Here is a 23,372-nt window from a genome sequence, read left to right as displayed (position 1 = left end):
TTGTCAAGAAGTTGTTCAAGTCATGTTTTGGTATTCATATTTTATTGACTTTTCACAACAACACTTGGGCTCGTGTTTGTAAGAGCAGAGCAAACTGAAGTTTCAGCGTGCACTCTTCGCCTTTCCAACCTCTCATAACGCTCCGATGTGGTGCGCTTGACCTCAGAATAGCCCAAGACGAGATATGGTGACCAATCGGGATGTGTTGTCAGCATTTCATATGCAGGTTTTCCTAGGAACATAACAGGTAGGTGAGGAGGAGCAGTAGGTTAGCATTGCTACCGAGGCATTTACACAATGGTGAAAAAAAACAAAAAAAAAAAAACGTATTGAAACCAAAACGGATAAATCGTTCAACTTACAAGAGTAGAGATGACGGGAACACACTCTCATTCCAGCAGAAATATGATCATAAGAAATGCTTTTCCGACGAACCGCTGCAATCCAGCCATCTGTCGTACCTTCGTGATCTGATATTTGGTCCTCCATGCAGGAAAACGGTGAAAAGTGAGTCCATTTTTCCTAACCCCTTTTTTTGTCGTAGGAGACGCTGTTGCACCCGGTAACGCAACAATAAGCACCCATATTTTCTTTCTAAAACACCGAAAGAGTTAGCTTAGCACGACCACACGTTACAATCCGCATTGAGTCTGCTGAACCGGAAGTGAATCATATTGCCAGCATGGAGGCGCGTCCAAACAATGACGTAGTACGTCCCATTCCCTACTTCAATCACTCCTTCACTTCTTCCTACACGCTGCTGCTCTACTTTGGACAGAAATTGGGATATGTCACTAACTGTTACGCAATTAATCAGTGTTTATCAACTAGTAGGTTGCAACCTAAAAGTGGTTTATGTTGCCTTGGTGGGTTACCTAGTTTATCTCTCTTAATTCCTCCTTGCTTATTTATCCTTGCTGCGAGCTAATAACGTTCTACTATCCATTTGCAAGAGTAATGCTGAGTCAAATAGATTTTTTTTTATTTTTTTTTAAGACATTTTGTTACAGATTGCAAGGAGTAAAGTAACAAATAAAATGCTTGTAAAACAGCTGGAAATTATGATGAGCACACATACAAAATTGTTAGAGGTTACATCCCAAAGTTAGGATGTTAGGAATTCATACAGATTGATTCTACTCATTTTGGTCATATAAACAAATAGCAATAAATAGCATCAGTATTGACACAAATCAAATACCAGATATCATATCAACACAATATTACACAAAGCTCTTGAGAGGCTCACTTAAATAGCATTTAATTGTCAATGTATTCATAGCCAGTTAGCTAATCTGCTACTTCAATTTGCGAACTGGGTCGTTTACTGTTAACTGCCTGATACGTGAAGAGTAAGTTGAACATTTAAATTCACAATTCATGAGAATAGGCCACCAGACAAACATCAACACAAGTAAAAACGAGCAACAAAGACGGGCAGTTTATCTGGCACTAACTTGTAAAGCAGGGGGAAGAGGTCATTTGCACCGTTGACTATATGATTGGCAGCTTGGCACACGCACCGTAATATTGATGCTGCATTCACGTCTAGTTGGAGTCATCGAATTAAATGATTCTCTATTACACGGTGTCTATAAAAAGCGCCAAACAGTCACTCAACTTGTGATGTATCGTTGGAGCATTAAAATAGGCTACCCTTCTTTGTAGCAACCATGTTTTTATCCCACATTACGACTTTAAAACACATCAGAAAGATTTTCCAATTTGGCAACTCAGATCTACCGACACACATAATGCAGCATATCTCCTGAAAGTGCTTCGCAGAAGCAAGTGTCAACTCATATGCCTATCACAGTCAAAGTTACGTGCATACATTAGGAGCCATGTGCAGATTGTGTATATGGAGTGGATAGAGTTATACGGCCATATCAATTATGCGCATTCTGGAGATTTTCCTATGTAGACTTAAAACTCCAAAGTATTTTATTCATTTATTTTTACCAGTGAAATTTATAATGGGGCACTGCAGATCAATACAGGGACACGTGCCCCAGTGAAATATGTCTGGCGACGCCTATGTACAGACTAACTTTGTGTGCAGTGCAAATAGACATACCAGCCTTTCATCTGTTATCCGTGGACAGATCACAATGAAATTAGCTATATATATTCTAGGGATATATATGAATTGCTCCTCTGAGCCCGATTTGTTGTTTTGTCTTAGGGCTGGTTAATTAATTGCATTTTTATTGTTGCCTGTTGGTTAGGAGTTAGCAAGTAGTCTGGTTAGGAGTTAGCAAGTAGTCCACTGGCAGTAGAGGACATGCACACTCTTCAGGTCACAGCCTTCAACCTCTGGTAGCACAATTGTGCTTGTCTTGTCACGGCAGGTTATTCATTCACAAATATATGTTGACCCATAATCACCCTGGATTATCATTCAAGCCAACAGGTAAGTCTCTGCTCATTGCAAATGCATGGCAAGCTTGGGAGAAATCTGTACACATATTGTACCTGTCCTGTTCACAAATGAAGCAACTGCGCTATCTGTCCGAGATGATAGATCGCACCGGCTACATTCCTCTATTAAAGGTATTTCCTATAGTAAGATTGAGGGCATTGATTTTACATCTACCAAAGCAAAGACGAGGAAATTAAACTGTGAATTAGTAGTTACACCAGTGACGCACACAAAGAAGCGACTTCTACCTTAACAACAGATGCCTGACCTCAGTAACCTCATGGTGGAACTTTACTCAGTTGGTGCAGTCTGCTAATTTGACAATCAAGACAGCCATTTAATGACAATTTTGTTCGTATCCCGGATTCAAATTCAAAACCTTTGAACTTTAGGCAAATATGCTAACCAGTCATCATTTTTATTACATTGGTATTACAAAATGGTAGTACAATTGTTAGAAACTCTTAGGTAATTTAATCTATGTACAAAACACAGTGTTACATCTGTACATTAAGACACTAATGATCTAAATAATGCAATGTTCACAAAAGGCAATAAAATGTTATTTTCTGGCTCGGTGCTTCTTCTAATGCTTCACAGTATTGTTCTGAATTCGTCAAAAATGAAACTGGGGACATGGGCTTCAGCCACCTTTGGAACACAAAAATAGGGATACAGTTATTACAAAATGACAGAGCTGTTTCTTTTTCGAAGTATGAGCTTCACTTACTTTTCGTGACAATTTAGTATATTTCACATAGTCCTCCAGGAACATTAGTGCTCCCACCACATCTGAAGGCATGTCAGGAATTTTCTGACTAAAATTGGAGAGAATAAGGATTATGATGACAGTTCATAATAAAAGTATGGATAAACATAAATAAATCTTATTTGTCCAGATACCTTGTACACTGTTCCATGATAGAGCGGATGAACTGACCAAGGAGAGCCAAGAACTGCTTTGTGTATCTGGAGTGAAACTGTTTGAGAAGTGTTAGCAGACCGAGCACTAAGGGAGGCCAGTCTACTGGGTCGGTGGATTTCCTGCACGTCATGCCTGTTAGAAGTACAATATCACATACCGTATTTTTACATTTTTGACATTTTATATACTCATAATTTTTTTAAAGGGCTAATGAAGAGGTGAACTCTAGAATGTATTAGTCAATGAAATTTCATTGAATGCATCATTCCTTGTCTCAAAACTCGCATAACAAAATAAAATGGAATTGACCATGCAGTTTTTGAGTTACAGCCATAGCAACACCTTAGCAACAGGGAAGCTCCTTGCTGCAAGCCTCTGCCTGATGACGTCATTTACGGAAGCTGTGCCAGTACATTTACAGAAGTGTAGCATCAAGCGAGCCTCGCCTTATTTCACTACAATTTTCAACGATTTACTCGCAAGATTCATCATGCCATGTCATTGTGTAGCAATGAATTGCTCACATGAAAGATCGAGACTGTATCAGTGGCCCCCAAAAAATCTTTGGCATGGATTTGGTCATCGTTTGTGAGAGTCAGGTGAAAGAACGTCACACCGGCTGTGAGATCGGTTCTATGCTACAAACATTTCAGCGATGACAGCTTTGAAAACCTAGTAAAATACAACCTTGATTATTCGAAGATGTAAGTACCCCCTTACCAGTATTCCCTTCCATTATAATAAGAATTCTGGAAGACCTCAGGCTGTCATTAAAGCAGGTGAATAGCAATACAACATTGTACAAGAAGGGTGTATATTCTGTGAGAAATGTGTTGGTGAAAGCTACTCACCGTAAGTAAACATACCATAATCTTCATTCTATGAAATTATTTTTTTTTCTTACTTTATGTGTGACTATATTCGCATAAGTACTTCAATACACATAAATAACTGTGTTGCACTCAAAATTGCTACTCACACAATCTTTAGCCTTTAGAATATCTTATCACTACTGTGTTACTTTAATCTGTTGCTAAGCTAACTTTGTGTTGCTCATTACATTTATGTTGTTGGATGTGGGGTCCACTGTTTGCTTGGTGTTTTTTTTTTTTTTTTTTAGCTTTCTATGTTTAAAGCCTACCACTTTTTCTTTCGTGACGTACTGAGCCGCCAATTGGCGTCATTAACACCGTCTACAGTGCAGAATAAATCACGGTCATCAGACGCCTCAGGTTCATACATGTACGGATTAATTGTAGTTATTCTTCCATGGGAGCCCATAATTGTTACTACATAGCGATCCTGAACGGCTACTTTCGCTAGAAATACCCCTGATATTTCTGCTGCTGCCATGCTCGCTGTGTATACAGTACATATATGTACCGTATTTTTCGGACTATACGTCGCACCTGAGTACAAGTCGCACCAGCCAAAAAATGCGCAATGAAAAGGAAAAAAACATATAAGTCGCACCGGAGTCGCATTTTTTGGGGGGCAATTTATTTGATAGAATCCAGCACCAAGAACAGACATGTCATCTTGAAAGGCAATTTAAAATACAACAGAGAAGAACAGGCTGAATAGGTGTACGGTATGCTAACATTACATGACGCTAGAAGTTAGATGGGGCCTAAAAAAATCCAGCCCGACCCGACCGGCCAGCGGGTATTAAAAGCCCGACGCGGCCCGAGCCCGATCAATTACCTTGATTTACTTGCCCAAGCCCGAAAAACCCCAAAATCTTATGCTTTATTTGTAGGCTCAAGCCGAAACCCCCCCCCGAAATTTTATGTTTTATTTGTGAGAACTCAGGAGAAGGAAGAAATACGGTGATGCGATTCGCGGCTGCGTTTTGTGTGATCACGTTTGTGACGATGCGGATGCATATATGCATAATGATAACAAATTAAAGCCGGTCTTTTGTAACGAATTCTCCCAGTTAAACAAGACTGTAAGATGGATATTCAATAATATATTCAATTTATACCTTTTATATTTGCATATCTGTTGTAACAGTGTATAGTGGATTTGACATTTATTTTAATCTCCTCGAGTTGGCAGAAAAAAAACACAAGTTTTCTCAATGTTTAAATACATTATTTTTATGATCATTATAAATGCATTTTCACAACGAAATAACGCTGGAAAAGTTGGTTAAATATATTTCTCGTATGAGACCAAAGCGCCACATTCGTCTAGATTGAGCAAAGCCGACGCAGGTTTCCTATCGCATCTTCAACAATCAATTTGAATCCTTTCCACATCTCACTCCTACCGCAGTTGTTTGATTTTCAATTCCCGTCTTTAGTTTGTTTTTCACTCCATAGCTGCTCCATATCGAAAAAGAAATACCAGGATGCTCGCGGAGGGCGGGGAAGATTGAAAAGAGAGCGTGGCCACTGCATTCAAGTGCGCAGGCACACACAGCGCCTTCTCTGTTTTATCCAAATTATTTATTTTATTTAACATCCATACATCGTTTTAGTATAAATATATGAATATATATTTATTTTTTAAAATGTTAGCGAGAGAGAAGTCGGCCCGAAAATAATCACACTTCGCTCCGGAGTATAAGACGCACCCTCTAACAAACTATGAAAAAAACTGCGATTTATAGTCTGAAAAATACGGTATTTATTCTTCCATAAATGACGTCACACGTCCAGACTGGGAATTAGGCTTGACGGAGTGCTAAAAACTCGCTCCACGCAAATTTTACTTAAAGTTATGCATTAGAAATGACAGCCATTTTGAGGAACTTGTCCAAAGTTTAAAATCCAAAAAGTACGCCGAAATCCAAAAACCTGTTCATTAGCCCTATGAATACTGCATCAGTGAAAATATGGTTATTTGGAGTATTACGTTGTATCAAAATGGGAGAGGAAAAAGTGTTTTACATAACCTGATACAATGGAAAATGTTTTGTTTTTTAAAGAATAATTCTTACATTCATTCATCCATTCATTCATTTTCCATGCCGCTTATTCCTCACGAGGGTCGCGGAGGTGCTGGAGCCTATCCCAGCTAACTTCGGGCAGTAGGCAGGGGACACCCTGAATTGGTTGCCAGCCAATCGCAGAATTCTTACATTTAAGATGTATATTTTTGTGGCATTTTTCCACATTAAATTGCGAGGTAAAACTGCATATTTAAAATATCACACCAGTGGTTAAAATGTAGAAATAGGTAAGAACCAACCTTGGTTTCTGCTGTACTGAAGCTTAGGCAGCTGAGCAATAATGAAGAGGAAGTTGATGATGGGAAAGAAAGGAAGGCGCTTTGTGGTGATGTAGATCTGTGAAAACCACAAACAAAAAAGTCAGAACAATCTGCAGGTTGATTCGAACTGAGAGGTGATCACAAAGCAAAATTATCTATATTTTATTTTTTTCATTTATTTATTTTTCCCTTCAGGCATGACAAATCCAAACAAACATACAGCATTTATATGTGTTTACAATTAATTCAACCCGAAAACAAAAGGGCTGACGGGAGAAGCCGAAGCTTATTGAAACCCGTCCCCAGTATACCATAAAAGACGCAGAAAATATCAAATATCAATTTTTGACATTCAGATTTCGTAATGATTACAAGTTTGTTTGTTTGTTTGTTTGTTTTATATAATAACCATCCCCTCTGATTGTTCATTTTCCCAATATTATTCTTCACAAACCTTATTAAGTGGGTTGTGAATACCCGCGGCGTCCAAATAGGCTGTTATCTCATACAAAAGAGTGTTGTCCTCTTTCGGGTAGGGCAGCGACGGGTCCTGGTAGTGTGCTTCTATGTCTGCTAGCAATGACCTATAATGGTTCAAACATACAAAAGAACAAAAAGGAACAATCTTAACTTAAAGTTGGAAGCAATTTATTCATAAACACCAGCTTTAATACTTTTTGTCATTCATCTAATGCAACGGGACTGACTTGTTAAGGTTTTCGAGGGCTGCCGCCAGGTGTTTTGAGTCAAACTTGCAAGAGTAGTTCAACTCATTAGCAATTTGCTGACGAAGAATTTGCATTTGACCAACCTAAAACCAACATTCAACATTAGGTTAGGCCTTATCCGCAACTGTAAAAAATATAAATTTATTATTTCCACCCATGAAATGTTTGCATGTAATACCTTCATGATGGCATCCAAATATGGTCCCCAGATTTTGAGGGTTTTGGTTACAGCATTGGCATATACCTTGCTGGCATTAGCTATCAGAAAAGGAAAATATTTATTGCCATTGTAACAGAATGATATGTCCAATAGCTTTTCCTAAATTGCTACCTACCGACAATGCCCTGGACTGGATTGACAGAACCCAGCATACCTTTAAAAACCTCTAATGCAGATTTATCCCTCAGAATGGTTTTCTGAATCATTGTCAAAAAAATCTGAAAGGAGAGATTTACATTTTAACATCCAATATTCTGGAATAAACATTTGAAATGTCAATTTGTCCTTTACACTGCTGTTTGCAAGTTCATTACCTGGAGCTCTTTGACAATCATAAAGCACAGCAAGCGGTCCAATCCATTGAGGCCAAATGTACCTAATGAGCTCTGGATCTCAGAGAACAGTCTATTGTTGGTCACTTCCTGGTGGCTCTTTAGGTCATACCAGGTGTTCATTTGGTCAATGTAACATGTCGTCCTGTGAAAATCATCAAACAACTTTTAAATATTCACTTGCAAGTTAATTGAAAATAAAATTTTACTTCTATTAAATGCATCCATACTTAGGATCTGTGATCCGAAGAATTTCTCTGCAGAGACGTCCAATGAAGGTGGCAGACTCATCCACAGATGGAAACATGGGGATGGGAATGTGAGTGGACTGGTACACACTCTGCCAGTCTTGGATCTAATCAAGACCAAGGAAGTGAATAATTAATTTAGTCTGCCGATACACTGTATGCTGCTTGGGTGTTGACTTGACATTACTGAATCCATCCAACCTTAGCCCGGAGGAAGCTGTTGCACTCTTGCTCTACATTGTAATTGATGATTCGGGATACTTCCTCCTGCCAAATTTTTAGGCCATATATACTGACGTAGTCCTGGATGTACTCAAATGACCTGTAGAACCCGTCCATGGTGGCTGCCATATCTTTTAACTTGGACATCAGCTCACTCGTCTAATTTAAACAAGAATACACTATCAATGTTACCATTCATATTTAATTGATTTGATATAACAGATCTGATACCTAACCTTAGCCTTGGGGTTAAAAATCAATCCTTTGTGAAGAGCATAAGCGACCCTCTTTACCAGCTCCTTCCTAATGCCATCCTCCAAAAGCTGCTTGGGATCTACCTAAAAAATGACAACACACATCTCACTCTCCAACAATATATCAAAAAAGGAGGTCAGAAGTTTAAGTTATTTTGTTGTTGTTTTGACACCATACAAGTATAACACACCTTGATAATTCCAACTAAAGTGGTCTTCATCATCAAGATACCCTCAGTGAAAATAGAGATGTCATGGGTGAGTTTAGCCACCTGCACAGGAGACAGAGTAGCAGAAGAATGAATTGTTAATGCATGACTATCATGAAGTGTATAAAAACTAATGTGTCATAGCTATACATACTGTATGTGTTTGTTTTTGATAGTCATGCTCCTGACTTGTTTTTCCAGAATTTAAAAAAATGTCAGTGCAAAATTCAACATGTCCATTACCGAGATTTAACTGAATGTTTTATTTGTCAAGACAAATGGTTTATTTTGTCAAGATGCTGTGAAATTGGGAACAAAAAGGCCAATATTTGCAATGATTTATGAATTATTATCCCCAACAAAGCCTCTGCTGGCACAAACTATTTGTATTTCAGAGTGAATGCTGGGGGGAAACTATGCCGAAAACTGCTCAATGTGATTATATTCATTGTTCCGCATGAAAACATCTTGAAGCATTTGGGAGTAATTCAGCTTTTCATTTTACACAGTAGATGTGATGTGTGTGAGACCATTACAAACTAATCAACTTCCGTACTTCATAGCGTGCTCCAAGCTGGGAGTAGTCCTTCAGTTTGTCCTTGTCTAGCCTTGTAGGAACCTCGATGATGTCATGGATCTGAAGCTTAATGATTTTGGCCAGACAGGTGAACATGCTTTCTGGGATGATCTGCAGTACCTGCAAACATAAACAATCAATACTTGAGGCTTAGAAGAGAATAGACTAAATTAGCAAAATTGTAGTGATCATAAATAAAACTACATAATTTACACTTAGCAGGACACAAAGTTAAAAGCTCTAAGCTTTATTATTCAAATGCCAAAAACCAAATGTTGTTAACCATGCATTACACCTTTCTGACATAAGCCACCAATTCTCCTGAGTAGAACTGCGAAACACTCAGCAGGTCAGCGCTGTTGACTTGGTTGATACGCAGCAATGGAAGATCCAAAGCTGAGGCCAGCTGGTCTCACAAACACACAAATTGCTTTTAAGATTATGGTTTAGAAGTGTCAACAAATCCTATTTATTCATGAAGACTCGGGGGGAAAAGTAGCCTCACCTTTAGAAAGGTAGCTCGCAGTTTTGTGACCATGGATGAGTTTACTCGGATGCTTTCCTGCATAATGGATGTAAAGCTGCAGGGAAAAACAAGCAGGGAAGCAAAAAATGTTAGAGAAAAAGAAAAGGAAAAACAATAAATCAATGAGTCATATAGAGAATAAAATCAGTGACATTATTTTAATAACAATACAGCTAGGGCTGCTACTAACGATTAATTTTTATAATCGATTATTAATTAAACGATTAATCAAATAAATGTCTTTTTTTTTCCGATTACCTTTACTATTTAACTTGAAGTTGTTTTAGGCATGTTGTAAGTAACAATGAAGACAAATTGGATGACTATTTCCTCCAAAAATAATACTCTATTACAACTTCCTGACATAACTGTAGTCTACAACTGTACTGTTTTAAGTACATAAAAAGTCAAATCAAAAACTGCTGTTGATTGACATTTTTTTTCTTGTGGGCAAAGCGCTAATATAAATTGTGTCACTGATTCACATAATCGCTAACTAGCTTAGCGCTCCGTGCTAATTAGTAAAGTCTCATCAACAACAAGAATACAAACAATACAACTAGCTTCATTTACTCACCTCTGACAGAGGCACACTTGATCTAACAACACAAAAGGCAATCTAACTCTCGCACAGCCTCACATTACACACAATCAAGGACCCAAACGGGACTGCTAATAGCTGCCAGCAAAAATCGATTAGCAAATTAGTTGGCAAATAATTTATTAATCGTTTGGTTGTTGCAGCCCTAATCGTAGCATTATAAATATTTGCTGTTTTTTTTACCAATTAACCTTGGCTTCATGACAGCTGGGATGGATTAAATGTTACAATCATGACACCGATGTATAAACGCAGTGGCCATATGTTATGTTTAACAAGATTTCAAATTTATTGGCAATACAAAGGCGGAATAAATATCTAAAAGTAGGTGCCATTTCATTTATAACTTGCTGCTGATGTTGCATACATCAGAGTGATTTTTTCTAAAGATAACACATTTTAGAGCTTTGATTGCAAAACTGTTATACAGCGATACTATACCTCAAGATCATAAGAGTGTCAGAACCTGATAAAAGGCCCATGACTGACAAACATTGAGTTTGTGATACGTAGTACCGTATTGGAGAGGCTCTTTTTAGTTATGAGCCCCTCTTTTTCAAGACTCAAGTTTGAACACCAAATCAATTTTTATACAGAAAATAATTACAGTACATCTGAAACAAATGATTATAACAATATATTTGAGAGAAAAAGCATGTTATTTTGCCTAATTCAAATCTTAATATCTGAACATTTAAATATGTAAACTAAAGTGGAATCAAATTCGTAAATGAAAGGCTTCTGGTTTTTTGAAATGTAAATAAACCAATCTATTGTGATAAAACAACAAAATTGCAATAACTGCATTAACCATCAAAGTAAGGTCTAACTGTAACTGTAGTCTTGAAAAAAATCTGAATAAGGAAAAACATTGCAATAAAATAATGCAAACTGGTTAAACTTGCGAGTAGTGGAGATATGTCATGACAGAACATTACTCCTCAAGTTCAGCATTCGCTTCAATGATATCTAGCGCCATCTTGCATTGTGAATGGGTATAATGTCTAGACCCCGAATATAAGACGACTCCACTTTTTCAGTCATATTTCAATGCAAAAAACACGTCTTGTATTCGGGCCAATACGGTATTTGATTTCTCATTCACTGCTGCTTTTGCTATCATATCTTTGTGTGTGTTTACCTGTCAATGATCTGCCAAGCATAAGACAAGTCTCCAACTATCTGCATTGTGATGAGGACCTCTTCCTTGATATTGATGGTACGAATCATTTGGTGCAGCAACTTTCTTGTGTCAGCCAGGAACTGACAGACCTGCAGGTTAGACTCTAACTGGTGGAACTCCTGAACCTGAGGAGAAACGAGAAAACGCTGCATTTCAATATGTACAGAATATATAGTTAAATATTTGGTGTATGCATGTAATGTACAAATTACAATGGTGTGCTATAAAATGGTTTTGGTCATAGTTATAGGACGAGAGGTGGAGTATCCTAAAGGTGCTATGAAATACTACAAGTGACTTTAAAATGACAGCATATCATGTTTTGGACACAAATCCATCCAAAAAAGTGACGGAAAAAGATTAATAATGACTATGTCTCTCAGCCATCTTGGACCCGTCAACTAAAAATTCTCCGAATAGAAGATAATATTACACCAGAATGTTCTGAAGATTTTTGCACTCTGCGAGCATGCTATCCATAGTCTTTCTATCCTTTTGTTGCCCTGTGACAGTTCTGTCATTCTGGCAGAATGTGGTAGATAGGACAGTGCTAGAAAGCTAGAAAAGACCGGAATTGCTGAAAAAGTGGGTGTTCACTGATTCATTCTTAGTGTAGAATATGAATTCTGAAGTATGTGGGATTAACTCAAGAAATCATTATTTATATGACGAACATGACGTGCTTTTATTCTGAAATGTTCACCGGAAGTACGTTCGCTAAACCACTAACAGTAAGCTTTACACTCCGCAAAAAAAAAAAAGCTTGTTTGGAAATGCTGTTAAGCAGCGATTTTTAATTTTTTTAGTGTCACCTTTTAACTGCAAGTTTGCGTTTTTGAGAAGACTGCGAAAGTTTTATAGCAGGTTATAGTAGGTTGTCTTTTTTCCCCATTAGCCTAAATGTAGCAATGCTTACGTTTACAGTGTTTAATATAGATGTGTTTCCTTATTTTGTCTGTCTGAACTTAAATTCTACGGCGTGCTGATGACGAATAAACATCTGTGAAGGAACTGGACTCTTGTATGCGCGCACGCTCGTGAAGATAAAACGCTGCTGTAAAAATTACCGCCTAAGTTTTTATTTACCGTGCGATAATTGGACTCATTGCATACCGCGACAGGCTTAGCAACTTCAATAAAACATGTCGTTAGTTAGTTAGATGGATTTACACTCTGCCAGCTTGTAATTTTCTCCTGTCGTATTCCAAAATTAGAACTGGGTGACGGCACTTGAGGTGTTCATTCACGGCCGAAGTGCAGCCAAGCTTGGCATTGAAGAGACAGGACACAACAGTGTACCCTCCTTTGTTTCGTTGAAATAAGTCAATGTTTTGGCCACTCTGGTGCACTTTTTTGGCTTTGTGCCGCTTTCCCTGCTTGCATACCAAGCGTCCGACATTAAAAAACGCTCCCGACCCCACACCACCAACCCCAAAAATTTTCTCCTCGGATCTACCCAATTCACGTAGGTCACGCTTTTTTACTTCAAATCGGCGAATTTCGCCAAAAGGTCAGAGACTTTCATGCTTGAATAACAATGAAATTGGAAAAAAACAGCCAGATTTTGAGTGGAGCATTCAAAACAAGTAGAAATAGAGGTGTTCAACAAAATAGGTACAATATCAATATCAATTGATTATCAATAATAATATATTTGTATCTTAATGTCTTAAAAATTGAAGCCACTCATAATTACTTGTTGCTAATTAATTAGATTAGTACAATAATATACTGCATGCTACTGTACAGCTTCTGTTTGCCCTAGTTCAGTACTTCTCAAATAGTGGGGCGCGCCCCCCTGGGGGGGCGCAGAGCGATGCCGGGGGGGGCGCATGTGACCTCGGGGAATATGTTTTTTTTTTTCTCCTTTTTTTTTTTTTTTTTGCCGTACTGGAATAAAGTGTACTTGCACATCCACTCAGTGGGTGGCAGTGGCGCTCTCCTTTTCAGAGTGCGCGCAGTATTTATGAACTAAGGAAGAGCACTCAGCACACACAGAAAACAGATATGAAGAGCAGTGCTCCGCCGCCGTTTTCGAAAGCCGTTTTCCGACCGGACTAACTCACGCAGCGACCCACTGTCTTGTCCGGTTCTCACGTCGCCGCCCGAAAAGTGCCATTTTCGGCTTGGAATCGTCACGACGACCGCCCTCACCTACGGTTCTACCTCGGCCGCCGAGAATGCGTTTTTTTCGTGCCGTTTGCCTTTTAGTTTTGACTTTTACTACAGTTGGTAATGAGGAAAGACCACTGTTTACTGTGTCTAAAAATAATTATAGCGGACAGCCAGAAGCCAAAACAATTAAGACGCCACTTGAAGACATTAGACCCCAATCTCATTGATAAGCCGCTTGATTGTTTTTCAGCGAAAACGGCCGAATATTTCCAACAATCGTTCTGTTTTGTCAGTGTAATATCAGTAAACCCATTAGCATTGTTAGCATGCTCATTGCAAGATAACTCCACACCATTGCAAAGGAGGTACAAAAATAGAAACTGTCCTTCTGTCCAAGGACACTTTTTTTTCTCCTTTCTTTTATTCAGTTTTGTTTTTTCGGTCAATTTTTTTGGCATATTGTCGTCATGATTGAATGTTTCTAATCAATTTTAATTTGTTATTATTTACTGATTTTATTACATTTTATTTTTCTGTATCAAATGGTAAAAAATGTTCCTTGAGTGTATTTTTTAATTTGGATGGGACTTTTTTTTTTTTATTCAGGCAAACTGATGCGCGTCAAGTCTTCTCTGTTACAAACAAAACAATGTTAATAAAGTTATACTTTATTATAAGTTGATCTATGTTACTTTTTTTCTTTATTAGGAAAAAAGGACACAATGTTAGGCAGATGCGTATTTATAATGGTAATTTTATAGACAAATTATACTATTACAGTGGCGGCAGAGAGTTTGGGGGGGGCGCGAAACATTTACGTCTTCCTTGGGGGGGCGTAACAGAAAATAATTGAGAAGCACTGCCCTAGTTACTTTGTTGCATCACTATATAATTAAAAAAATAAATCATTATTATTGTGATGTAAAATCGCCTACATCATGATACATTTTCCCCGTATTGCCCGGAACCAGTACGAAGAAACAACAGTATGTTAAATCATCCTACTTTGACTGCTTTGCTCAAATACATCATCCTTACCTCGACAAGAGCCTGTATGAGTTGAACAGTCTTCCGTCCAGCCGCTGTAGAGTCCTCATAGTTTAGAGATTCAATCTGTTTGGAGATTTCTCTGAACCAAGCTTGAAGATTTTCTGTAATGGTGATATAACAATTCATATGATAGCATTATCGAAAACAATACAATAATCTGTGAGCAATGTGAGAAATCCTGTTTGTGTTTGCACCATGACTGCAATACAATTCTTTGCAGAAACAGTATTAAGCACGAACATCTGCACACCTTAGTCACCCTAACTCACCATTCTTTTCCACTCTTGTGAGTGGTTTAACACCAGAGAAGACTTCAGCCAGCTCAGTCATTCTCTCTGAACCCTCCTTCTTGTAGCTTTCCCATTTGATCTGTTTCTCTGACAGCATCTGCTTGAACATCTGGAGGAGGGTCAACACAGATGTGGGGTTGATGAGGAAGGATTAGTGAGATGAGCTATATAATGAAAAGATTCAATTTGCGTCATTTTCTAATGACTGAATGGCTAGCCATATGCTACCGTGCGATGTGTTAATAAACAACAGAAGGGACAAGTTCAACAGCGAACATAGATTGTGTGTGCTTGGATAAATTGTACACTTGGAAAAATTTTCTGTCAATTTTCGTGGTCACTCTGACCACTGGCATAATAGGAAGTTCATGATACTCTATCTTATTCAAAGGCTTATTTGCAACAAGAACAGTGTAAAGTGTAGTGTGGTCATTTTAAGTTCTGGAGAAAATTTACAAATGTGCTTACTCACAAACTGAGAGAATTTTTATTTTTTTTAACCTTTTACTACTGTCAAATACGGCAGCGGTCCCCAACCACCAGGCCGGGAACAGGCATCGGTCTATGGCGCATATGCTACCGCGCTGCACAGAAATAATAAATAATTTATTAATGCCCACATTCTGGCTTTTGCCTCTTGACACACCAATCTGCCTGCCTACTCTACTAGTCCGAGTAGAGATATGTGGACGTTGCCCTCTAGTGGTGGCCGCCATTACTGGGGTGTTTACACACCTCAGTAGCAGCCCCGCATCAGTCAACGTAAACAGTAATGTTAGCTGCCTGCTGCTGGCCGTGTGCTGCGGGCGGCACACCTTACCAATGGCGGACGGGGAAATTCCGGTCGTTTTGCCCGGATTAGTCAATAGATATAATTACACAAATGTATAGGATGTCGTAAAAGAAATCCATCAGAGCTAGCATCTATTTTTTTTTTTTTATGTGCTTGTCCTCCATAATATCATATGATGTAGGCGCATCAGATTTGTTCCCGGAAATAATAAGCCCACATGCTAGTGAAGATGACTGAAAAACAGACGTCTTTGGACAGCTTTTAAAGGGGAAAAAAACCACCAGAACAGTCAGAAGAGGAGCCTACGCCAAGTCCACTCTGCATAATATGTGGCCAAAAGTTAGCAAATGAGGCAGTGAAGGCTTAAAAGCTGCTTCAGCACATAGAAACTAAGCACCCTGGAACAATGGATAAGTCTTTGGAATTTTTGAAAAAAAAAAAAAAAAAAAGTGCTAGCACGAAGGACAAAAACAATTAGTGAGAGCCAACACGTCAATAAAAGCAAATGCACTGAGAGCATCCTACCTCGTGGCAAACCATAATGTCAAAGCCAAGAAACCTTTCACGAATGGAGAATAACTTATGCCTGAAACCAAGGATATTGCCGTCTAGTTTTAGGAGAGGCCGCTGTTAAAAAAGGTTGATTCAGTGTCTGGTTAATTACATTTTCCCTGCACTTAACGTTTGTTTTTAGCCTCGTCGTGTTATTTTAAATTTACTGCCTTTTTCTGCAAAACATTGCCGGTCCATGAAAAAAAAGGCCCACATCACACCGGTCCGTGGTGCAAAAAAGGTTGGGGACCACTGATATACACTGGATAAAAAATGAATGATACCCATTTTAACAGAAAGAAAAAGGCCAACTCGTAAATACGGTACAGGCAATAAAGGCATCAATAATTCATCAATTAATTTATCAACCCTGATACAAAAAAGCAAAAAATCCGGCACCAAGGATTGATAGCTACTGACCTGTGCTACATAGCTACCAAGAATCAAGACGATTGGTTCAGGAATAACAGAGTAGGACTTCAGTTGTTTACACATGAAGAACAAGGACTACAACTGCTACAGTACTTGAGTGACGCCTTGATAGGTCTTTAGCCAGTAAAAATTGTCATATTTTACATACTATTGTCGTACATTGTGCATATAAATTGATCCATTTGCCATAAAATCTATTCTCATTGCAGTCTAATTATTGAGGTAAAGAGTTCAAATGGCATTCATGTATTTCAACCAACATAAATCAAAAATACATTTAATCCCAGCGTAAAGCAACTGTTTTGGAACTGAACTCAAACTTTAACATGCACTGCCATATTTTTTTTTTCACCTGCAAAATCGTATGAACACCTCAGATTTGATCATTTACGGCAACACTTACCTCCTTGAGGGTAAATTCTAGCTGGGCTGCATCGAGAAGGAGCTGAAAGAGGATCTTTGGGTTGTACTTGGAATCACTGATTACTTGGTCTTTAATCTGGCGAATTTTCTTATTGTTTGGGTCATAGGCTGTAAGAATTGGTACATTTATGTCAGCTGTAAATCAACATATATTTGCACAAAAACAATTCATCTTGAATGTTAAGTGGCAAATTTGAATCTCTTCAAAGAATTTGAAATGTTTGTCCCATAGGTGACATTGAACCCTATTGATATATTCATTTTCTATAATTTACAACATATAGCTTGGCCATAAGAGCCAACAATTGGGCTCACCTGACTCAGCAGAATGCAGCATAAGCCAGCGAATAGCAACATTGCAGTCTCTCAGACAGTTGAGCAATTTTGGGATGTTGTCCAGAATTATTTCTTCTCTGAGGAAACCTTCCTTTAGCAGCTGCTGCACCTGAGGTCGGAGAGTCTCCATGCTAGTGGCATAACGGGTCGCCTATAAACACACATGTATGTGAATCATCTAAGTTCCAGAGTTCAGTTATTCAGCATCTGCATTACTTGTCAATGCCCAAATGCAATACAAGGGGAATGTGGTCAAATCGAATGTTGTACCTGCTCTTTGATGTTAGCAGAATCTAAAGTGTAGTTGAGAGCAGTTTTAGCAGCTTTATATGGCTCCCAGACATCTACCAGATTCACTGTAATCCCCATGTAGATACTGATAACCTGTGTTTGCACATGATGAAAATAATTCCATAAAATAACGAAAGTAACACAGAGAAAACAAAGAAAAGTAAATAGACGTTACCGGAACTATAATGAAAGCAATTTCCCCGACACAATAAAGGAACAAGCCAAAGATTCACCACCGGGAAAAAAAAAAAAAAAAAAAAAAATCAAGAGTCATACCCAGTTGTCAGGGAAGTACTTGTCAACTATCTCTCTCATCTTGGCCTGCTGGGTTTGTAGTATGGATGGACTGAAGTAAAGGCAGACGTACAGCATGGCTGCCTGATTAGCTAGTGCTGTACTGCGATGTTCTGGTAGCGGGTAGGCAAACACCTTTAAAGCGGGACAAATATTAGAATAGAATAAAAAAACGTTAGAATGGGAATAATATTAGAAGAGGATAGGCGAGAGCTCAAGCTGAATTCACATCATGGTAAAAATGCCTGGAAAAACCCTTCTCAGGTAAGCGTTTCTTACTTGGTTGTAGATGTCGTCAGAGCGCAGTCTCCCAATGACCATACTAATGAATGTGTCACTGATGGGAACCCTCTGGAAGTAGCTCTCTGGGTAGTTGGCTGGCCGTCGGGCTCCAGGCTGGCTGGAGAAGCCCGTGCTGCGGAGGAGCTTGCAGATATCGTCCATATTGGAGTCAGCTGAAGACCTTGCCGCACTGAAAGAAAAATAGACGTGTAATTTTAAACAAAGTATGTATTCACATTTACAGATACATGTTCAACATAACTAACATGTATCCAATGAAATCACTATTACCAATGAAAAAAGCTGTGTCAATATGAAGCACCCTGTCTATATACAGGAAATTCTGTCATAAGGGCTAAACGATATTGGAAAAAACTGACATTGCGATATTTGGGGGGTTTGCGATATATTGCGATGTTAAAACTAGAAGAATTTTCACCAGACTTGAATAGCTCTGTTTGGGAAGACTTTGGTTGAATCACTATGACCACATTTTATTCATTAGAGATGTCCCGATCTGATCGCATGATCTGATCACATGATCGGAAATTGGGCCGATCGCGCTATTTTTCACAGGATTGGAATCAGGTGAAAAGGATCTGGTTTTTCATTTGAAAAAATATATATTTCTGTTTTTCTTCATGCTCGTACAGCCTCTCACCCTCCCTTCTGCTAGGCAATGCGACCAAACAGTTTTTCTTGGTCACCAGTCCAGCTGGCGTTTGGTACTTAAAGTTCACTATGATTGACAGGTTTGCAGCTTTGATCTGGCCCAAGATGCCTCAGCAGCTCTACGATCGAAGCCACAAATGAGTTAATCATCGTTACGCTTGGTACACAATCTGACGTGTGCTGTGGCAACTCATTCATTGTGTAAGTGAGAGGCTGTTCTTTGCAGCATGAGCGTATTAAAAAAAAATCGGATCGGGACTCTTTATCAGCAGTCTCAAAATCAGGTGACTTGGACTCGGTTGGATAAATATGCAATCGAGACGTCCCTAGTATTCATATAATACCGTTTAATCCAGGCTAAGGGGGTTTATCTGTAAATGATGAAGATTGATGTACATAACAGGGATTCAGAAAGCTATGTCTCTGCACAATTGCTGCTTTTCTGAAGAAAAAACAGATATTTACAATAAAAAAACAACAACAACAAAAAAAACAATTGCACGTCCTGCAATGGGACTATTGCGCATGTGCACATTGCGATGGCGATGTTGAAACGATATATTTTGCCGTCAGTAAAGGAAATCTAACATTCATTTATAACTTGAGTCAGTGGAAAAATAGTGAATTCATTTGCATGTGAGAGTTTGTGAATCATAAATCTACCTGTATCTATAGTAGGAAACAAGCATCCTTTCTCGGACATCCCCTTCAATCTTTTGGTCGATAACAAGTAACATCACACCGTACAGGTAGAGCGCCTCACACTAGGAGTGGGAAAGAAAATGTACTTTCAGCCTTTCTTCAGTAGTGTCATTTCAAATAATACAGAGATCTTGCAATATATATGTAAATGAGGCTGGAACCCAGTGACAGAGAACAATGGATTTGGTGTGAACATTGAATAAAGAAATAAAAAGTTGCTTTCATTTTCTCATTTATTCACATTAGTTCACATACCAGGAGCTGTTTTCCATCCTCATTTAGAAGTACAGTCTCAAGCGTCTGCTGAATATAAACACCCTCATGCAGGTCATCCAAATATCTAGAGAGAAGATAAAACATATGAGTCATCCTGATCATCTAATTTTAAACTTCATCTTTTATTTTGACATAAAACACAAGTCAGTATAAACATAACAGCCAAGTTTTACCTATTTAGATCTACGATGTATTTGTGGACACTCTCAAACGCTAGATAGAATCTCGAAAGAATCTCAATGTTGTTCTCTCTGAACTCTTCATCTAGGTCCTGAAGCTCAGGTTTGGCTTCCAGTTTTCCCTCATAATATTCTGCGCCCTAGAAAACAATAAGAGTTTTGTCAGAGAAAAAAAAAAGACAATAGTTAGTTATAAACAGCAGCTTTATTGAAACACTATATGCAGCTATACACTGCTTTAGTAGTTTTTAAAATTTTGAGGTAGCTGTATTTGCAAAATTTCAGACAGTGGCTAAATGTTTTCATTGTTGATGCAGTAGTTTACTGTCAATTACACTGGTGATTCTCACCCAGAGTGCCATGGGAAAGATTATTAGGCATTTCAGAAATAACTAAATTATTCTCATTTTATTTGCCAAAAATGTTTAATTAAAATTATGTTTCATTGCTCATCCATATATGCCAGCAATTTACAGTGAGACTAGACATGTGCCGATTACCGGTTTCAAAGTATACCGTGGTATGTAAACGTCAAGGTTTCGAAACCGCAAAAATTTTCTGTCAGACCGTACCTACGGTATTAGCTATTTTTTATGTCCCAAAAATGCAGGGAGAAACCCCTCGCTTGCAGCTGCAAGGCTCAACACTCCCCCACCAGTTGTTGCTCAGTGTCAGTGAGTCAGCTGTGCTACACAATGACTGGAGGAGGTTAAACTCCTGAACTTTTTTCCCCAATCAAAGAAAACGAAATCGCTGGTATGCGCATACTTCAGCTTCAGAAACATTACAGACGGCCGCGTCTTAGAGAAAGAGGGCCAACCGACATGTAAAACATGTTTGCGGAGGGGGCCTGCCGAGGAGGCAATACCTCCAATATGATTTCGCATTTATACAAAATTAAAGGTTAGTAAACACTGTCATGAAGGTTTCCCAGAAGCTACGAGAGTTAACTCCAGCTTGTTTAGTGTGTCCAGCGGTGGTAAAACGTGTTTTTTTTTCTCTCTGGCAACTGTCTGTGTTGAGAAAGAGAGTGTTTGTATAATGTAAACATAATACGAGTCATACACATATTCTTTTTATTTATGTTATTCAATTATTTTTGTTCTGATGGTAATAATGTTGAGTTGTGGCTGTGGATTTAGGCTCACCTAAGGGACTGCATCTATTTTAATTTGATTTAGAATATTTTTAGTATTTTTTTTTTTTAGATTTGGCGGCGTTAGATCATGCAAAGATGCGAAATGACAGACTCGATAGCGTTAGTAAACAGCCGCCATTTTAAAGTAGTATATATCTCCATTAAAATCGACAGTATTAAAAGGATTTTTTACAATCTGTTGTGTTGCTTATTTAGAAAGATGCAGCCATATTAGCATTCGATTACTTTTTTAATGAACTCATAGCAGTGAAAACATAGCATCACATCACATGGCATCCTTGCCAGACGCTCTCATCTCCTTTTCACTAAATTTTATGTACACTCTTACAGAGCAACCCACTGGCCTAACTGGTATTGTCACAACATAAACATTGCATATGTCTGTAAACACAACAGAATCATTTTTTACAAATAAGGAAACATAATTTTGCCTCATTTACATCAAATTATAATCAATAGATAAATTTATACTAATGTTTCGTCGGATCTCCCAGCTGAGGTTAAAAATAGCCCTGTGAGAAGTTCATATAATTCATAAATTTCATATTAATTGTATTAATAATAAACAATAATAAAAATAATAATACATTTTAAATTCATATAATTGTAAAAAATCAAGAAGTTAAGACATTAACATAAACTAATAAATTCTTAAACTAATAAATTCTTATAAGAATCGGAATCGAGAATCGTTCGGAACCGGAATCGAAACATGGAACCAGAATCGTAACCGGAATTGTTCGATTACAAACAATGCCCAGCCCTATTTGTGACCTTCTGGTTCGATGAGATTAGATTCCTGAAGTATAAAACAGATGCCATGCTCAACCAGTAGGAAAGCAGTTCCAAGGTTCAGGATTTCAATCTCAGGTCCAGTCTTCCTGTGTGGATCTTGTAAGTACTTATAGCATGCTTGCATTGGTTTTCTGTGGGAACATGCTGACATTTGACATCCTAAAAACTTGCATGCTAAGCTTTTCTGGATACACTTAAATTGTCCAGAGGGACAAATTGTTGTCTGTTTATAAGTACCCTGCAATCAAGTAGCGATCAGTCAGTCCCCGGTGTACTGTAGATATACTATACCTCTCACCTAGTTAGTTGGGATACACTCCAGATCACCAATGACCATAATGGGGCTAAATCATAAAGAATATGAATAGATAACTGCTTGACAAAGTCCCTACCTTAAAGTAGCTAAAGTCGCAGATAATGTCTCCATACTTCTGCTGATCACTCTTGTCCTTGAGTCTGAAAACTTCAGGGATGAAGTCAGAGAGGCGCAGGAGCTCAGCAATGATAGCATTCCCCCTGGATACTATCCTGAGGATGGCCTGGCCACACAAGTTGTTCTCCGCCAAGAAATCTACCATCACGGCTGAAGGAGACAAATAGAATCCTAACATGTGTCAGGTATACGGATCGTCCACGTCTATACTAGTGTAAGTACTTAACAAATAAGAAGCCACTCCAAGTGCTGTGCAAAGTGGCCATTTAAGTATCACCTTATTTGTACTATTGCGTTTAAGAATCTCAAATGTAGACGTAACTGTTACCATTTCAGTTATGCACAATGTGCACGAATTGAACCAATAGTTTACGAATGAAGTCCCCTACTTCATTCCCAAGCTAACGTTAGCACTTATCCTCACAGAATATTCAAATAGCTTTGATGCTGCAAACACATGTCATAAAAGTATACAAACATGACCGCTATCGAATACCTGTATATGAATTAATTGTCAAATACACACTTCCAGAAAAGGTCGTAATTCCAAGTATTCGTTTTGGATTCTTTTTTTTTTTTTCTTTTTTACTGTTTACTTCCTCATGACTAACCATGTGACCTGTCTATGTATG

At 38.3% G+C, this 23,372-nt stretch overlaps 1 protein-coding gene across 2 annotated transcripts; it reads right to left on the bottom strand.

The window, feature by feature from the left end:
• Positions 1 to 982: 982 nt before the first annotated feature.
• On the bottom strand, positions 983 to 23,372 carry washc5 (WASH complex subunit 5). 2 transcript variants are annotated; one of them, XM_057835389.1, is made up of 29 exons: positions 23,267 to 23,339; positions 22,700 to 22,890; positions 20,348 to 20,493; positions 20,154 to 20,238; positions 19,860 to 19,960; positions 18,522 to 18,714; positions 18,225 to 18,377; positions 17,928 to 18,041; positions 17,637 to 17,808; positions 17,302 to 17,429; positions 15,101 to 15,230; positions 14,820 to 14,932; positions 11,625 to 11,791; positions 9,862 to 9,937; positions 9,652 to 9,762; positions 9,336 to 9,476; positions 8,762 to 8,842; positions 8,553 to 8,654; positions 8,296 to 8,475; positions 8,077 to 8,201; positions 7,829 to 7,991; positions 7,630 to 7,732; positions 7,473 to 7,552; positions 7,274 to 7,377; positions 7,021 to 7,150; positions 6,546 to 6,642; positions 3,326 to 3,479; positions 3,153 to 3,240; positions 983 to 3,073 (listed from the first exon to the last, which is right to left on the bottom strand). In XM_057835389.1, exons 2-29 carry the CDS (start codon positions 22,883 to 22,885, stop codon positions 3,017 to 3,019), a joined length of 3,480 nt encoding a protein of 1,159 aa, XP_057691372.1. In that variant the 5' UTR covers positions 22,886 to 22,890; positions 23,267 to 23,339; the 3' UTR covers positions 983 to 3,016. The 2 variants fall into 2 exon arrangements, with proteins under 2 accessions (XP_057691372.1, XP_057691371.1); XM_057835388.1 differs by having other exon boundaries at positions 985 to 3,073; positions 23,237 to 23,372.

This window comes from Corythoichthys intestinalis, chromosome 4 (assembly GCF_030265065.1).
Source record: "Corythoichthys intestinalis isolate RoL2023-P3 chromosome 4, ASM3026506v1, whole genome shotgun sequence".
Lineage (NCBI taxonomy): Eukaryota > Metazoa > Chordata > Actinopteri > Syngnathiformes > Syngnathidae > Corythoichthys > Corythoichthys intestinalis.
The sequence above is the reverse complement of the archived record's forward strand: the minus strand, read 5'-3'. Positions and strand labels throughout refer to the sequence as shown.

Bases quoted from the DNA above. Each gene is read 5' to 3' on its own strand.
- washc5 (XM_057835388.1), bottom strand. From the start codon at position 23,354: ATGGTTAGTCATGAGGAAGTAAACAGTAAAAAAGAAAAAAAAAAAAAG. The intron at 7,992-8,076 runs GTATGGATGCAT...TGATTTTCACAG, and splicing joins CTTCGGATCACAGATCCTAA to GACGACATGTTACATTGACC. The intron at 3,241-3,325 runs GTATCTGGACAA...CTCCAATTTTAG, and splicing joins ATCATGGAACAGTGTACAAG to TCAGAAAATTCCTGACATGC.